Source organism: Chrysemys picta, chromosome 1 (genome assembly GCF_011386835.1).
Source record: "Chrysemys picta bellii isolate R12L10 chromosome 1, ASM1138683v2, whole genome shotgun sequence".
Classification (NCBI taxonomy): domain Eukaryota; kingdom Metazoa; phylum Chordata; order Testudines; family Emydidae; genus Chrysemys; species Chrysemys picta.
The window spans coordinates 82,795,582-82,812,604 of record NC_088791.1 but is presented as its reverse complement, the minus strand read 5'-3'; the positions used below and the strand labels follow the sequence as shown (position 1 = coordinate 82,812,604).

At 44.2% G+C, this 17,023-nt stretch overlaps 1 protein-coding gene across 11 annotated transcripts in view; it reads right to left on the bottom strand.

The window, feature by feature from the left end:
* Positions 1–362: 362 nt before the first annotated feature.
* Positions 363–17,023, bottom strand: part of CRADD (CASP2 and RIPK1 domain containing adaptor with death domain) — a 137,492-nt gene continuing 120,831 nt past the window's right edge. For all 11 annotated transcript variants that reach the window (XM_024099664.3, XM_042859826.2, XM_008178732.4 and 8 more), the window contains one exon: positions 363–3,794. In XM_024099664.3, coding sequence (XP_023955432.1) covers positions 3,493–3,794 — 302 coding nt within the window. In that variant the 3' untranslated portion in view covers positions 363–3,492. The remainder of the gene's footprint in view (positions 3,795–17,023) is intronic.

Genomic DNA, 17,023 nt, shown 5'->3' with positions numbered 1-17,023 from the left:
TAACTTCTCCTGCTCCCTGTCTAAGTTTTATTTGCTTAGGGCACCAGAGTGGATGGAGCAGGTGTATGTTACCCTCTTTTGCCACGTACACCTAACATGTAGCTAACACCACTGTTTATATCACTTCTGGATATGGCCCAGAAATTCCTCCAGGAGTTGCACTTCCCCTCTCCAGGCTACATTTGGCGGAATTAGCCCATGATCTTTATGCTCACACAATCCCATATACATAAGCCGCACTCAGATTGTTTTCAAATAGAATGTTTACATGTATGTTGGAATTAAGCAGTTTGAAACAGCAAAATATTATATATATATCTCTAATCTATATTTATATATATAAGAAACATCAAAAATTCAAATTGATTTACATTGTTTTGTTTATTTGGGATTTGTTGATAGAATTATGCTTTAATACACCATAATAGGAGATAATTAAGATGTAAGTGAGGTGTAACAGGATCATGAATGGCTGAAGGTCAGGACTATATTATAGAAGACTAAAAATAAAATACCAGCAGATTGTTTCTGGGCCTGAATGAGCTGATTCTGCCAAACCATACTGTCAGGTACCAGGAGTCCAGAAAACCATGACAAACTGGGCAGCCAGCAGACTGTTCAGATGACCCTCTCCTCCCTAATTTACCTTATGGTTTTGAGAATTGGGGGTACAGGAGAAAAATAACCCTCAACCCAAAAAACTTTATGAAGACTCTGACCTAGGTGAGAATGCTGAAATAGTCTGCTTGAGGGGTTGCCCATAAATTGATCTCAAAATTCTGGACCCAAACTCTGTTTACCTGCCAAATCAGTCCTCTGTGATGTGTGTCCTTCCCTTGGAGTTAATCCACCAGGAAGGAGTTCTAATGTACTTCTGCCTTGAATCATCAGAAGATCTTGGTTTCATACAGTAGTTGATCTTTCTGATTGTCCACGAATACTCCCCCTGGCAACTGATACATCTACCTGATAGGCAGGAATGAGGCAAATGCTTAGAGCTTCCTGCCAAAAGGAAGAAATGGTGCTAGCTGGCAAGGGAAGAGGAGGCTTATGCTCTAACCACCATTCTGGGATAAAACCTGACCAATGGTACAGAGAATTGGTCCCATAATTCCAGTAACACAGGTACATGTGGCTGAGATAAAAGGAGCTCCATGTTAGCTGCAGGAAAACTAGGAGACAGCATTGGTACAAAGGAGAGCAGTGGGAGTTCTTCCGCACTGAGTGGGAAAGAAACAAAGTCTTCAGGTTTCAGAGTAGCAGCCGTGTTAGTCTGTATCCGCAAAAAGAAGAATCTTCTTTTCTCCTCTCCCAGAAGGTGATGGGAACCACTGCAGAGTTCTTCTTCATGGAGAAGGGCTGGCTTCTGGGAATGGATTTGGCCAGACCATGAGGAGGTGTGTTCAGACAAGGGCAGCAGGAATTCTCTGGTTCTATTGAAGACCATGCTTAACCCCAGCCAGCAATGGCAGCCTCTGTCTCTTGGCACCAATAGTTCCCAGATTACCTCTTGCCATCTCAGATTTGAGGTAGCTTGCCAGCTAGTGGCATCACACAGACTGTCATCATAAAATCATAGAATCAGAATATCAGGGTTGGCAGAGACCTCAGGAGGTCATCTAGTCCAACCCCCTGCTCAGAGCAGGAGCCACCCCAACTAAATCATCCCAGCCAGGGCTTTGTCATCCTCCTAGGGTACACCCATGTGACAACACAGATGCAGGACCTCAGTTTTAAAGTTTCATCCAGAAACATCCCATCCACTGAACTTCATGCAATTCCACTTATCTACTGTGGTGGGAGAGAAAGATTAAGTTATTCTTGCTGACATTCAAACCTGTAATGCAAGAGAATCTAGAGACTGCAAACCTGCTGCTTAGACCATTAAACCACTCCTCTGGCTGGGCTTATTGTAAAATTAGAGAGCTCATTTTGGTAGGCCATTTCCCCTCTGGCTTTGAGAACAGTACATATGCTACTAAAGCTAAGAGTAAAATTGCACTTGAGAGGCAGGCTCATCTGGATCCTAGAGCATAAGAACTGCAAAGACTCTAGGGATACAAGCTCATATCCTTGTTTATTAGCCATAGAAGAGAGAAACCAACATCCGCTACCAGGCACTTCACTGCCATGTCCACAGAACTTTCCTTCACTAGATCCTGCCTATCCTCTTTCTTATTTTATACCCTGAAAAGGGTCCCCAGCTGTCCTGCTCTTCAAGAGATAACATGCTATCACAGCATCCTGCTCCTTGCCATAACTCCTTAGAGCAGGGGTGGGCAAAGTTTTTGGCCAGAGGGCCACATCTGCATAGAGAATTGTATGGTGGGCCATGACTGCTCATGAAATTGGGGTTGGGGTGCGGGAGGAGGTGAGGGCTCTGGCTGGGGGTGGGGGCTCCACGGTGAGGACAGAAATGAAGAGTTTAGGATGCGGAAGAGGGTTCTGGGCTAGAGTAGGGGGGCTGGGATGTGGGGCGGGGTGAGGGCTCTGGCTGGGGGTGCAGGCTTTGGGGTGGGGTTGGGGATGAGGGGTTTGGGGTGCAGGAGGGTGCTCTGGGCTGGGATTGAGGGCTTCGGAGGGTGGGAGGGGGATCAAGGCTGGGGCAGGGGGTTGGGGTTCGGGGGGAGACTCAGGGGTGCAGGCTGCGGGCAGCACTTACCTCAAGTGGTTCCCAGAAGCAGCGGCATGTCCCCCCTCTGGCTCCTACACGGAGGTGCAGCCAGGCAGGTCTGCTGCGCGCTGCCTGGTCCGCAGGTGCCGCCCCTGCGGCTCCCATTGGCTGTGGTTCCCGGCCAATGGGAGCTGCGGGGGTGACGCTTGGTGCGGGGGCAGTGTGCGGAGGGAGCCCCCTGGCTGCCCCTACGTGTAGGAGCCGGAGGGAGGCCATGCCGCTGCTTCTGGGAACCGCGCAGAGCGGCCCCCAACCCTGCTCCACAGCTGGAGCGCTGGACTGGGACAGGTCCCAGACCCCACTCCCCAGCAGGAGCTCGAGGGCCGGATTAAAATGGCTGGCAGGCCGGATCAGGCCGTAGTTTGCCTACTCCTGCCTTAGAATATTCTTAAATAATACAATAACAATGGGCAAAGTCCTAAGGGAAATGCTGAGCCCAACAACCTCCCATTACTATTAGCTCAGCACCTCTCCGGATGTGGCTCACTGCTTGCAAAGACTCTAGCAAACTTTAAGCGTCAACGCCTTCTTAACTACATAACATTTGGAAGAAGTATAAAAGTGAACAAAAAGAATGATAATTTCTTAAAGCCTGTTAAAAAATAATCTGGCATACATGTAATTATAAGAGACGTCAAAACTTCCCACAGAGAACTGAAAGCTACAAGGAAGCACAGAGTAATAAAATTACCAAGCTGCTTGTCTGCCATTTCCTCGCTTTCTAATTAAGAGACATCAGAACACTGATAATTGATTCAGTGAATCCAATGCATTTCATTGAGCAAAAAACTCAAGAGCCTCCAATCGATAACAAGACTTCACTCAAGCATATGCTGGATCACAGAAGGATCCACTTCTCCGGCCATCAGACTGGTGTGCAGACTTTGGATTGTTGCTTTGATTCCAAAACGCTGTCTCCAAAGGACAAATGCAGCCACAATCTGTGACTGCACATTGTGAGGGTGATTGACTTTACATCTGTAGATGTCATTCTGTGACAAACCCAGGTACAGCACAATATGCTCCCACTCAGGCCCCAGACTCCTGGCAAGTTTGTTAATCTGCTGATCTGTTGGTGGGTTCTTCAAAACTTCTGGTGGAATTCCAGTTAACCCGTCATCTGGAAAAAAGCAAAAAACATACATACATCACTAGGCAATATTTTGGGCAAAAAATGGGCAAGGTTAATGCAGCCGGAAGCTTCAACAAAAGGGTTAAGCTTTATGGTTAAAGACTGAATTAATTTAGGGAACAAAACATATATAAAACAGAAGGATTCATTACAAAAAAAAAAAGTGATAAACTTTGTTATAGGACTCAGATTTAGGAAAATAAAAAACCTTGACATTGTGATTCTACTCAGGGTGTCTACAGAGCCTGTGGAACCAAGCCTCCCTGCCTAGGCTGACAGACTTGGGCTAGCAGGGCTCATACTAGCATAGGTGCTGGAACTAGGGGCGTGAGGGGTGCTGCCACACCCCCTGGTTTGAAGTGGTTCCCATCATATCCAGCATTTACAGTTTGGTTCAATGGCTCTGTGCCTCCACTATACAAATTGTTCCAGCACATTAGCACTCCAAAAAGAGCTGTGTAGACAGCGCTTTGAAATTGTGGCTTGGGTTGGAGCTCTGGCTCTGAAGCCCCCTCCATCCCCTTCCTAGGCTTCAGGGCCCGAGCGGCAACTTCAGTGCTTACACAGCTAGTTTCAGAGTGCTAGTGCGAGTCCTGCTAGCCAGAGCCTGTCCGCCCGGGCTGGGAGGCTTGCTGTCACAGGCTGGGTAGACATACCCTAAGAGGCCAAGATTTTCAAAACTGACTGGTGATATTGGGTGACTAACTTGAGATCCCTGAGCAGAGGGTGAGTGTTCAGCACTTTCTGAAAAGCAGGCCCCTCTAAGGTGTCAAGCTGGGCACTCAAAATCACCAGTGACTTTTGAAAACTTTGGCCGGATTTTATGTCCTAGTTGCTAAGGACAGAAGGGATCATTCTAGTCTCACCTTCTGCACAAACACAGGCCATAGAATTTCAGCCCGTAATTGCGTCAAGCCCATAATTCCTGGTTTAACTACAGTATATCTTTTAGAAAAATATCCAACCTTAAAGACATCAAGGGATGAAGAATCCACCACATTCCTAGATAACTTGTTTCAATGGTTAATTAACCTCACTGTTAAAAATTTGTGCTTTACTTTTAGTCTAAATTTGGATCTTGTTATGCCTTTGTCTGTTATATGAAAAAGCCATCTACTATCAGAAACCTTCTCCCCAGGGAGTTATTTATAGATCATCCTTTAATCATCCTCTTTTAAAGTTAAATACATTGAGCTTCTTTTGTCTCACTATGAGGCATGCTCAGATCATTCTCATTTCTGATCTCTTTCCAATTTGTCAATGTCCTTTTTGAAGCGTGACCAGGAGGAGTAGACACAGTTTTGCAGTAATGGTCTCACTAAGGCTTTATACAGTGGTAGTAAAATCTCCATACCCCTTCTTATTCCCCTGCTTATATGCCCAATGATCACATTGCACTGTGAGCTCATGTTCAGTTGGCGATCTACAAGTACCCCTAAGTCTTTTATGTGTTGCTGCTTACCAAAATATAATCCCCCATTCTATGAGTCTGATCTACATTCAGTGTGACCTAATGTTCATGCATATACCGGTAGTTGTATTAAATATATGTACTTCAAATAAGCCTAGCTTACCATGCAATCAAACTTGCTCTGTAGAACTGACCTGTCCTTACATTAGTTACCATTCCACCAGTTTTTGTCATCTGCAAACTTTGCCAGCAATGATTTTATAGTTCCTCCCCAGACCACTGATAGAGATATTGAATAACAGTGGGCCATTAAAAGATCCCTGAGGGATCCTACTAGAAATGTTCCCAGTGGATGGTGATCCCCCATTTACAGTTTTTTTTTTTTTTTTTGAGATCTAGCAATTAGCCCAGGGGTTCTCAAACTGGGGGTCGGGATCCCTAAAGGGTCGTGAGGTTATTACATGGGGGGTTGCGACCTGTCAATCTCCACTCCAAACTCCACTTTGCCTCCAGCATTTATAATGGTGTTAAATATATAAAAAAAGGGTTTATAGTTTATAAGGGGGTGTCGCACTCAGAGGCTTGCTATGTGAAAGGGGTCACCAGTACAAAAGTTTGAGAACCACTGAGTTAGCCAGTTTTTAATCAATTTCACCAAATTGCCCATGTCTCCTCTCCACTCCTGCCAGCACAATCCCAACCTGCAATGCCCTATCTCACTCAGCTATCTGGCCTCTTCTTATTCACAATCTCCTCCCATTACAAATTATTTCCCATAATCCCTCTTCCCCAACCCAGTTCCATTCATCTGACCTTCCTCAGATCTCTTTCATGGGATTTCTTCCAGTCTCATGGTCCCAAAACAATTCTTTCGACTGGCTCCTGAATTTTGTCCAAGCTACCCAGTGCTTCCTCCAAAATCCAGACATTTATTGCTCACCTCAAAAAATTCCAACGCACGGCAAGATTTTACTACCAGAGTCACAGACTACAGTACCAGTATAGTCCATCCACCAATACAGCTACCCAAGGAAGTGCACAGGCTACCATAGTTAACAGTGTTTAAAATGTTGAAGGAATTGAACATAAAACCTCCTGTAAACCCGAGGGGCCTTCTTGAGTACTCCTTATTTAATTTCAAAGGAACTGAAAAGGATATTTTAGATCTCAATGTGCTGTTCAGAGACACAGTCTTTTGCCTGTAAAGTCACAGCTGATATTAGTTACACTGAAAATGATGCAATTAGAAAGAAGGTATTGCAAACAGATCTATGAAACCTAGTCATCCTTAGATACTAACTGTCCCTTGAGGTTACACCCTGATGCTATAGGCCAATGAATTTTGTCCTCTAAATTTGTTGCCTGGGGGATTGCATCAAAATGGAAGATAAATACCCTCCAAGAGAGCGCTAATTATAGCCTACTGATCTCAATGATGAATAAGCATCCAGCTCCCTACAGCAGAGCCGTTTTGTGAAATCTAATTCATAGCTCCAATATCATGCTCATAGTCTCCATCAATGTAACACAGTAACAGTGAAAATGCAGCACTCCCTTTACATGAAAAGTTTCTTGTAAAATATTTTTTGCATAAAATATCCAGGGCCTGCAGATCATTTGGGTCATTCGAGACTGATGTACACTATCAAGAGCTGTTTTGAATAAAAGAAATAATTACTGTCTAAAAAATATTTTAGGCTGCTTTCATCTTTATGTTTCCAGACTACTAGAAGAGCCCTGGGGGGTTGGATGGTTAACAGAGGACTAATAATGGGCTACTCTGCCTTCCTTAGGTCACCAGTACAAACCCAGCCCAAGTCAGTACTAGCTGAACAGTATGACCCCCAAATGGCCATTTGGTGGCTTATGGGAAATGAATTGGTGGTCTCAGTCCAGATCACAGTGGACGTAATTTCAAGTCAGTTTACAAAAGTGGATTACTTTGGGCCTGATCCACTGAAGTTAATCAATGTCTTTCAACTGACTTCAGTAAGCTTTGAGTCATGCCTTTTGTTGGCAATCTCAGCAAAGGGATCAAGGATGAAATGGGTAAGAAAACTGAACTACCCTCTCATCAGTAGAGGGGGTCTCTCCAGAAAAGGGTTGAGACAACATTGGTGGGGCTGCCTGTACTGCCGCTTCCCAGCTCTGCAAGTAATCAGAGGCCTTCTGTCTCCATAACTAAAAATCTAAACCCTCCGTGAACAAATATTTAACTAAAACTAAAATTTAAAAGATATGGCACAGTATAACTATGGTTATATTGTACTCTGGCTGATAATATCTCGTGGTAATACAGTTATTATTATGCTTAGTTACTAAATATAAAATGACTGCTCCCCTCCCCCCAAAGAACTGTTATCTGCCAACCTCCTGTGATCTTTGCTCTCATACCAAACTGTTTACATTATCTGGGCACTAGCAATAAGATGATTTTATGCTGAGGATATTGAAATGTGATTATGCAGGGAGGCTTGACAAAAACACGTTATCCTGCCCTTCCATTCTCTAATATTAAACAGATTTCTACATCTAGTTGTGACCCAGGGAACCCTTGGTGCCAACTAGCAGAAAGCACAGGGCTTGGATAGGGTTTTACAGGGATCTCCTGGGTCAGATATCTGCATGATAACTCACCAAAAGGTGGCATGAAAGGTCTCTACCGAGAGCCGGTAGCCCACTGCTTGCCATAACCATTGCAAAATGTATGTAGGGATAATATTTAAGGAGTTATGTATCTACACTGAAAATTACACCTCTACCCCGATATAACACTGTCCTCTGGAGCCAAAAAATCTTACCGCGTTATAGGTGAAATCGTGTTATATCGAACTTGCTTTGATCCGCCGGAGTGCGCAGTCCCGCCCCCCCGGAGCACTGCTTTACCGCGTTATATCCAAATTCGTGTTATATTGGGTTGCGTTCTATCGGGGAGAGGTGTATGTTCTTAAGGTCTTAGAGTAAGGGAGGTCACCAAGAGGTAACATACCTTGGACATACTCCTTTCAGGTAGGAGGTAGCAGATACTTATATCCCTGTCTGATCATTTGTGTATTGTCTGCCTCACACTGGAGGCCTATTTGCATACTGAGCCAGGTGCCAGTCAAAAAGCTGCGAAATCTTCAAAAGAGAAAATCTATAGTAAGAAACAGATACAGCAGGTGGAGTGTCCTGTTTATGGAAGTAGACAAAAGATGGGACTGGTACATACGGGAGGGGCAAAGAAACTCACTCGGTCATCCTTCACCTAGGAGACAAGCTGACAGGTTGTCTATCTCATGAAAGGAGGATTACAGCCAAGCCTGGTTGTAAAGCGCTGCAAGGATTTTGGGTGAGCATTGCTCTAAGACACGAAAATACCTTAGTAGTAGTTAAGTCTAAACTTTAGGATGAGTGTTATGATTTTGTTTTATAGGTAATTATTTCTTTCCACTACTTCTACTTGCTACTACTTCAGTCTCTGTATTTTGTTAAATAAACTTATAATTAATTTCATTATGAATAGGGCCCTACCAAATTCACGGTCCATTTTGGTCAATTTCACGGACATAGGATTTTAAAAATAAGAAGTTTCATGATTTCAGCTATTTAAATCTGAAATTTCACGGTGTTATAATTATAGGGGTCCTGACTTATAAAGGAGTTTGGGGGGGGGGTCCACAAGGTTACTCTAGGGGGAGTTGTGGTACTGCTACCTTTACTTCTGAGCTGCTGCTGGCAGAGCAGCAGTGCAGAAGTAAAGATGGCATGGGATGGTATTGCCACCCTGACTTCTGTGCTGATGCTGGCAGGGTGCTGCCTTCAGAGCTGGGCACCTGGCCAACAGCGACTGCTATCCAGCTGCCCAGATCTGAAGGCAGCGCAGAAGTAAGGGTTGCAATACCATGACCCCCATAAAATAACCTTGCGACCCCCCTGCAACTCCCTTTTGGGTCAGGACCCCCAATTTGAAAAATGCTGGTCTCCCCCGTGAAATCTGTATAGTATAGGGTAAAAGCACACAAAAGACCAGATTTCAGGGGGGGAGAGCCCAGATTTCACGGCCAGTGATGCATTTTTCATGGCCGTGAATTTGGTAGGTCCCTAATTGCTAATTGCTGTGCATTAAGTGGAGCGGTGATCCAAGGTAAATCTGGTAAGCTGGGATGTACTGTTTCTTTGGAAACAGTGAATCTGTGTATACTGCAAGTGTCCAGTGGACGAGGGGCTGGACACTCCAGGGAGATTGCGGGGCTCAAGGTTTGGAGAGCGACTATTGCTGCTTCTGCCCAGTAGCAGTGGAGCCTGCAAAGACTAAAGGGGAGTGTTTGAGTTGATGGTGGTGTTGGGGAGCTGACCCACGCCAGGCGCAGACATGGCTTCCTCATGCTAAGGGCAGATGCGGTAGTGAGATGCCTGGCAACTCGTACCCCTGGGAAGCATCACACAAGTATCTTGCCTTCAGTATGTTATCAGCCCTTTAATAATAAATAAGCATCATCATCATCATAAATAAAACCCATCCATGAAATCTTTTAATCGTCTATTTAATCCAATATGGGTGTACATGTTTCTGGGATGTTAGCCAGATGTTATGTTTAATACAAAGCACTGTTATTTAAGTCCCATTCTATACTCGGTGCTGATTCTTTTTCATATATAGTAGCATAATAGTTATTGGAACATTTGGAATAGATAGATAATGTTATCTAGATATATAAAAATTGTTGTATCTTTAGTGAGAAATATTTAAATAGGCCATTTTAGATACAAATTCTAAGTTACATAAAAGAGGGTTGAGGTTTATTATTATTATTACTGTTTTACAAAAGCAAAGGCATTTCAGTTGAGGGTGAAATGTGCTATACAATTGAGGCCTTAGTCTTTAACATATTGTTCAGATACTACAAGTAATTTGTAGTAACTACAAAGTATCCCCTTAAATACTGCTTCAGTGTGCTCTAGTGAGCCTAGGTGTTGGGGCCACATAGCAAATTTCAATGAACAAGGATCAAACTCAATCCTTTTCTTTCAGTCCTGATGCATGAAAACTGGATTGCACCTTCCAAAGCCCTGTCTGCTTCCATTACTAAGGGCTAGTCTAAACTAGATGCAACTGTGCCACTGTAGAGCATCTGGTGAAGACGCTCTATGCCGAAATGGCAAAGCGCTCATTAACTTTAGTGGTGCAAAATTGGGGGGAGGGGTGTGTGTGTTCCTGAGCTTCCAGACCAGTGCATAGACAGGAGGATGGTAAAAACAGAAAAGCAGAAAGCAAACAGAATCAGGATCTAAACAGAACATACCATAAACGTGTACTCAGACACAACATGGCTCTCCCTTACTAATCCAAACAGCACAGCCTTAAGTGGGGCAAAATGGCAGGATGCCACCTGTGAATTCCCTTGTTCCTCAGGGCTTTTCTGACTTACTGCAGCCTAAAGGGGCGATTGAACAGCCACGGGTCATTGAAGCATTCCAGTAATCCCCTATACCAATGGCAGTGAGGGGAGATGGCATAAAGCTAACCAAAGCAGGCTTTATGCCACCTTGAGATTTTCTTATGTCAGGGGACTCCCCAGCTGGCCACGTGAGTCAACTTTAGCGCTGGTTTGTGTCACTCATCAGGGCCAAGGATCCGGTCTTCCATTCCCAAGATTGTTGGAAGTCATTAGGAAGTGCGTAATTCCCACAGAGTTCACAGCAAGCGTATCAATATTCTCCGTGATGACTTTAACCTCTGGACCTCACTCAGAGCACAGTTCTTCCCTGAAAAGTGCTAAAGAAAAAAGGCAGCCTGGGGCTCAACATTTCTCATCTCTCAGTGACCTCCACAGCAAATCTGCTCACTTGACAAATCGAGCGAGCCAACAGCCCGTCACACTCAGAAGACACATTTCATTTTTTAAAGGAATTTAACACCAAATTGCTCTCCCTGCAGCCCCCTACAGGCCTATGCACTTGCTTAACTGAAACACATCACAGATCTAACAGCAGGTACTGAACTGGTACACACAAAGCTGCCAGGTTCTGTCCTGCTCCAGATGTGATATATTATACAAATTATTTAAAGAGTGAATGTTGCGAATAGCAAATAAATTGCATGTAGCTATAAACTCAGGGCATAGAGTGGAACAGAATTTGGCAGCTCTGGCTGGTAGCTGGGTGGGGGCAGCAAAATCCGAGCGGGAAGCATGGGGAGAGGGGTGCTGCGATGATTGGTGCTGTAGCAGAGCAGAGTGCTGGGCCCCAGAGACAGGGAACCCCCCGGGGGGAGGTAAGAAGTGCTTGTGCTGCTTGTTGCAGGGTAGGATAGAGTGAGCTGGGAGCTCTGGAGGCCGGGGGATAGAGGGTGTTGTGGCTCCTGGGTGGGGGCACCTGGCAGAGGTGATGGTGGGGAATAGAAGGTTCCGGGGCTTCCTGGAAACAGTGGGGGGGTGGGGGAAGGGAATTTTGCTGGGGATGGGATAGCTTAGCTTGGTTTGTACTGAGGGCAACCTGAGGTATCAGGCCTCCCTCTTGTGCTGTCGCCCTTCCCAGCTTCTCTTCCTGGCTGCTCCTTCTTGGCCCCGTTCCATCAGGCAGAACTACAGGCAAATGCCTGCAGCATATCCAAATGCATGAGCTCAAGGCTGCCCTGTGGGAATGCGTGACTGGACTGTCAGATACATGTCCTGAGAGATGCATGATATTTGGCAGCCCTGCACAGTGAATGTGTACTATGTACAGCACCAAGCCCCTTCTTTGCACTTTGCAAATACTTGACAATGAGAATGAAATATTACAGTGATGTTACAGTTAGTCTAAACTTCAAAGGGCTCAAATTGCTCAACATTGATGTGGTCAGACAAATTACCCAGGCTATCTCCCAATTTCCGACGTTGTGCAAATTAGACATCGAACTTGCTCAGAGGAAGAAAAATGGCACTTTGCAACAGCTCCAAATAAATCATATATTCCGGAATAGGAAGATATTACGTATGTAGGTACCACCCCCTTTCCACCCTGTCTACTAACAGGATGGAAGAGTCTGAACCAAAGCCCATTCAAATCAATGGTGGTCTTTCCACTGGCATCAATGGGTTTTGGAAAAGTATTTCAAGGGTCAAGGAAAATGGATTTAGATGCTGTAATATTTGAACTTAGACAAACAGGTTGGATATGTTAGAAAGTTTTCCTTATCAAAGTCAATTAAAGTAATATAGATTAAAACATTCTTTAGATGGTACAGAACCCCCTGCAGGTGTCGCTGTGTATAGGAATCTGTCTGTGCTGTTACACGTATGAGCAATGAGTAACATTTCTTCACCTTGGGAGAACATGTCCATGATGCAAGATTTTGGCAGGCCCTGCCCTAATCTCTCCCCACTGCTTCCCTGGAAGAGGTTTTTACTCACTACTTAGCCTCGCCTACTCCTCATAACCCAGTACGAGGACATCTGCTTGTAGTCCTGTCTCATAATTGCTGCCAAGAATTAGCTAACCTGTAAGTGGAAACTCCCTTTTCCTTGAATTACAGAATGGAATCACTATTTTGGAAAACCCTAGTGATGGAAAAGCTATCTGCAGAAACTATGGGCCAGATTATTTTCTCAGTAACACCTCAGTATAAATCCAGAGTAACTCCACTGCCTGCTGTAGAGTGTGATCAAGCTCTGAGTCTGGCCTATTAAATATACAGACTATATTGCAATATGGAATCTGTACCAAGAGTAGAATGAGGAAAACAACACAAGCCTTCCAAAACTTGCATAATACTTTTCAGGTTCAGTTAGCACTTACCTGTTTATTCCCCATTCCCTCAAACCTACTGTAGCAAAGGCTTTAATGAGAAAAGTATGCTAGTTTGGGATACTGCTGAGTTAGGTATATAGTATAGGTATAGTTTTGCTCTGCAGCCCTTGTTTTCATGTCTGAATTAATTTAGGATGGTATGAAGCCTGTATAACTGGATAGCTTCTAATCTGATGAATGCCAACAAAAAAGTCATTAAAATGCAGAATATGTATAGTACCAGAAATCACAGCCACTGACAAGTATCCATATGACATGATATTTAGTATTTCTATTTATTGTAACTGACTGATCAAAGCTGCTAATAAAAATGGAAGACAAAAATAAAATATGGTTTGCCATATCCTTTGAAATGCTTCTACATGGGGCCCACATGTTCTCCCAAACTTAAGCATCCAGTAGTGAACGTTGGTGACTTTAATAGTCATCATAGCGAATGGGGTTATATGACTGCAGACCCAAAACAACGAACAGCTGTTGGAGTTGGCAACAAATCATGATCTCGCATTGGTCCATGACCCTAAGCAGTGCGGTATCTTCCATTCAGCACATTGGAATAGGGACTACTGCCCAGACCTGTGCTGGGTCACGTCGTATGCCAATCACACACAGCCAACAGTGTGTGCTGTACTTAATGATTTTCCATATAGACAACATTGTCTGGCGTTGATTCAGATGGGAATGCATCTTCCAATTATAAGGAGCGTACCAAAGCCTAGATCAAATTTCCAGAAGGCAGATTGCGACTCCTTTACAGAGTACTTAGAAAGGAGCATTGTAACCATCCTATTAAACAAACCATTGTTTCTGGTGTGCCATTTTTAAAGCTGCAAGTGCAACAATTCCACACAGCTTCTGACCAATGTGCATTCCATATCTGAACGAGGACTGTGCAGACTTGCTGAGGCAGTATGAGCAGTCAGGTGATCTGGAGATTGCGGACCATCTTATAGAATTGGATGCCACTTGCCAGGCTCGATTGGAGGAAGCAAGAGTGGCGCCTGACTTTATGTGGTCAAGCCGGAAAAACTGCAGCTTAATTCGTCGTCTAGGTACAGCTCAATATCCATGTGCACTAATCAGGCTGGCAGTTACTCCAAATCAGATTGCCAGTCATCTGTTGAAGGTCACCGAAGCTCCTGTTGACGGAGCTGTCAAACGACAAGTACATGATGAATGGCAATGTTTCCGAAGGAGTAATCCAGCTGATGGTAAGATGGAGCCATTCACTAGTCTGGAATTGGATAAAGTGCCAAATAATTTAAAAATCTGTACAGCTCCCGGATAGGATAGAATTGCGCCTGAGTTCATGAAACATCTGGGTCCTTGAGCTCAGGAATGGCTCATCTGGTTTTTCAACAGAGTTCTGTGGAAATCCAGACTGCCTAGAATCTGGTGCCAAGCGAAGGTCATTGCCTTGCTGAAACCTGGGAAAGATCCACACTTGCCTTTGAGCTATAAACCAATTTCACTTCTAAGCATCTGCTTTAAGGTGCTTGAGCATCTTATTTCAGCAAGAGTTTCACCATCTGTGGAAGTATACTGGCACCAGAGCAAGCTAGTTTTTGCCGCAGTTGTAGTATATGTGATCAAGTGCTGGCACTTACAACTTCCATCAAAAATGGATTCCAACATAAGCTGAAGACTGGTGTCAGTTTTCCTTGACCTGACCGTGGCATACGGTATGGTTTGGCACGTGGTCCTTTTGGTGAAATTGTCTAGAACTAGGCCAAGTTGGTTAGTTTGTGCAATGGCTCTGTTTTTGAGAAATCGCTATTTCCGTGTGCATATCAGTGATAGAAAAAGTGCTTGGAGGCACCAAAAGAATGGCCTCCCACAAGTAGCAATATTATCTCCAACATTATTCAACTTATATTCAAATGACCTGCCATATACTGGGTCTCACAAGTTTGTTCATGCAGAGGACATATGCCTCGGCACTCAGTCACACTTTTTTGACATACTTGAAAGTGTTCTGAACGAGGCTATGGTCAATTATTGTCGTCGGTGGTGCCTGATACCAAATGGAAATAAGACGGTGTGAGGTGTCTTCCACTTACATCATACACAAGTGGACAGAGAGCTGAATATAGTTCTTAATGGTCAGAGAATAAAGCATGATTCACACCCAGACTATCTAGGCATCATGTTGGATAGAACTCTCACATATCGTGACCATCTTACAAATTTAGCGAGTAAGGTCAAAACGTGCAACAACCTGCTCTACAAATTGGCTGGAATGACATGGGGTGCCAATGCCCAAACATTACACACTTCAGTCTTGGCACTCTGTTATTCAGAGGCGCAGTACTGGGCTCCAGTACAGGCTCATTCGTCTCACACAAAGATGACTGACGTACAACTTAATTTCACCATGCATATTATTTCAGACACACTTAAATCTAATCCTCTACTATGGTTACCAGTTCTCTGCAACATTGCTCCACCCAGTGTTTGCAGAGTGTTTGCAGAGAGGAAAGCGTAGCAAAGCTTGTCACAAAATTGCGTGATATACCACATCTACTGTTAATTAAAGACTTGTTTAATCCACCACATGGTTGTCTGCCCTCACAGCACCCATTGTGGATAAGTTTACCAGGTGAGGGACTTATGGTAGAGGACACGTGGAGAGTTTCATGGTCCACAGAGAAAGTGACAAATAATGATCTTGTCTCTGACCCCACTTGATGTCAACCCAGGTTTGATTTACCATGAAGGCAATGAAGCCTTCTGAACCAATTTCATACCAGACATGGAATTTGTGATGCAGCAGAATTTTGGTGGTGTTTTAGAGAGAGTCCACTCTATCAATGTGGGCAGCCACAAACCACGACACACATTGTTGAGGACAGCAAAATGACTCAACTTTCTGGAGGTCTTCCTGCCTTGAACATGGTTGATAAGAACACTGTGACTTGCCTTGACTGGATTTCATATGCCAAATACATAAATAACCAGTATCAGTATATTTTTCAAAACATTTTGAATGAAAGGATAGGAAGTTCTTTGTCTTTTTAGTGTAAATACATCTGAAGCTAACACAATGCTACTAAATTTGTGAACTAAATTACAGCCCTGATTCTGCAACAGTGAAGTCATTTGGAATTTTAAAACTGGCCTCAATGGGAGCAGGATCCACCCCTATGTTATCAGTTTGAATCACTCCATGCCAAAATCTTTATATTGCAAGCATTACTGTATTAATTGGTAAATACATTTCACTTAATGATGTTGGATATTAGAATGTGACACTATCAATCTCCTTCCTTTCCATATTTGTATGAAAACAATAGATTGTGAGAAGCTAAATGCATTTCTGGTATGATAAAAAAAATGGCTCAAAAAGTGGCAGAGAATTTTGGAATCTAAGAGTAGTTCATGAATGTGGAGGATTCCACTTCAGCTTAATAAAATTTGCTTATTTAAAAGTTCAGGTATAGCTGATTCACTTGCTAATCGTTGCATAGCAGCTTCAAAGGTGGCAGCCAGAATATTAAAACCTGGAACATATTATATGCACTAAAACCATGACAAAAATACTGTATATTCAGAATCCTTGGTAATGTGTTTCTTTTTAATTTTTTTAACAGTAATTAAAAAACAAAGCAGCACCTCACTAACCATTTCTAAAAGCAGGGCCGGCTCTGGCTTTTTGGCCGCCCCAAGCAAAAAACAAAACCACGGTGGCCAGAATGGCAAAGCAAAAAAAAAAACAACCCACGGCGCGGGGAAAGGGGGAGGGAGCGGGGGGAAAGAGGGAAGGGGGGCGGCCAGGGCTTCAGCGGGGCACTGCCATGCCGCCCTGCCCCCTGCCGGGAGGGCTCCGCACCGCTCCTGTCGGCTGGGAGGGAAGGACGCGGGCTGCCCTGCCGGGCTTGCTGCAGGGCGATCCCGTCCGCCACGCTGCTGCCCCCTACAGAGCGGCCGGAGTGGAACAACAACAACAACAACAACAAAAAGCAGCCGTGCCGTCCTAGGATTGGGCGGAATGCCGCCTCCTACAAGCTGCCGACCCAAGCACCAGCTTCCTCGG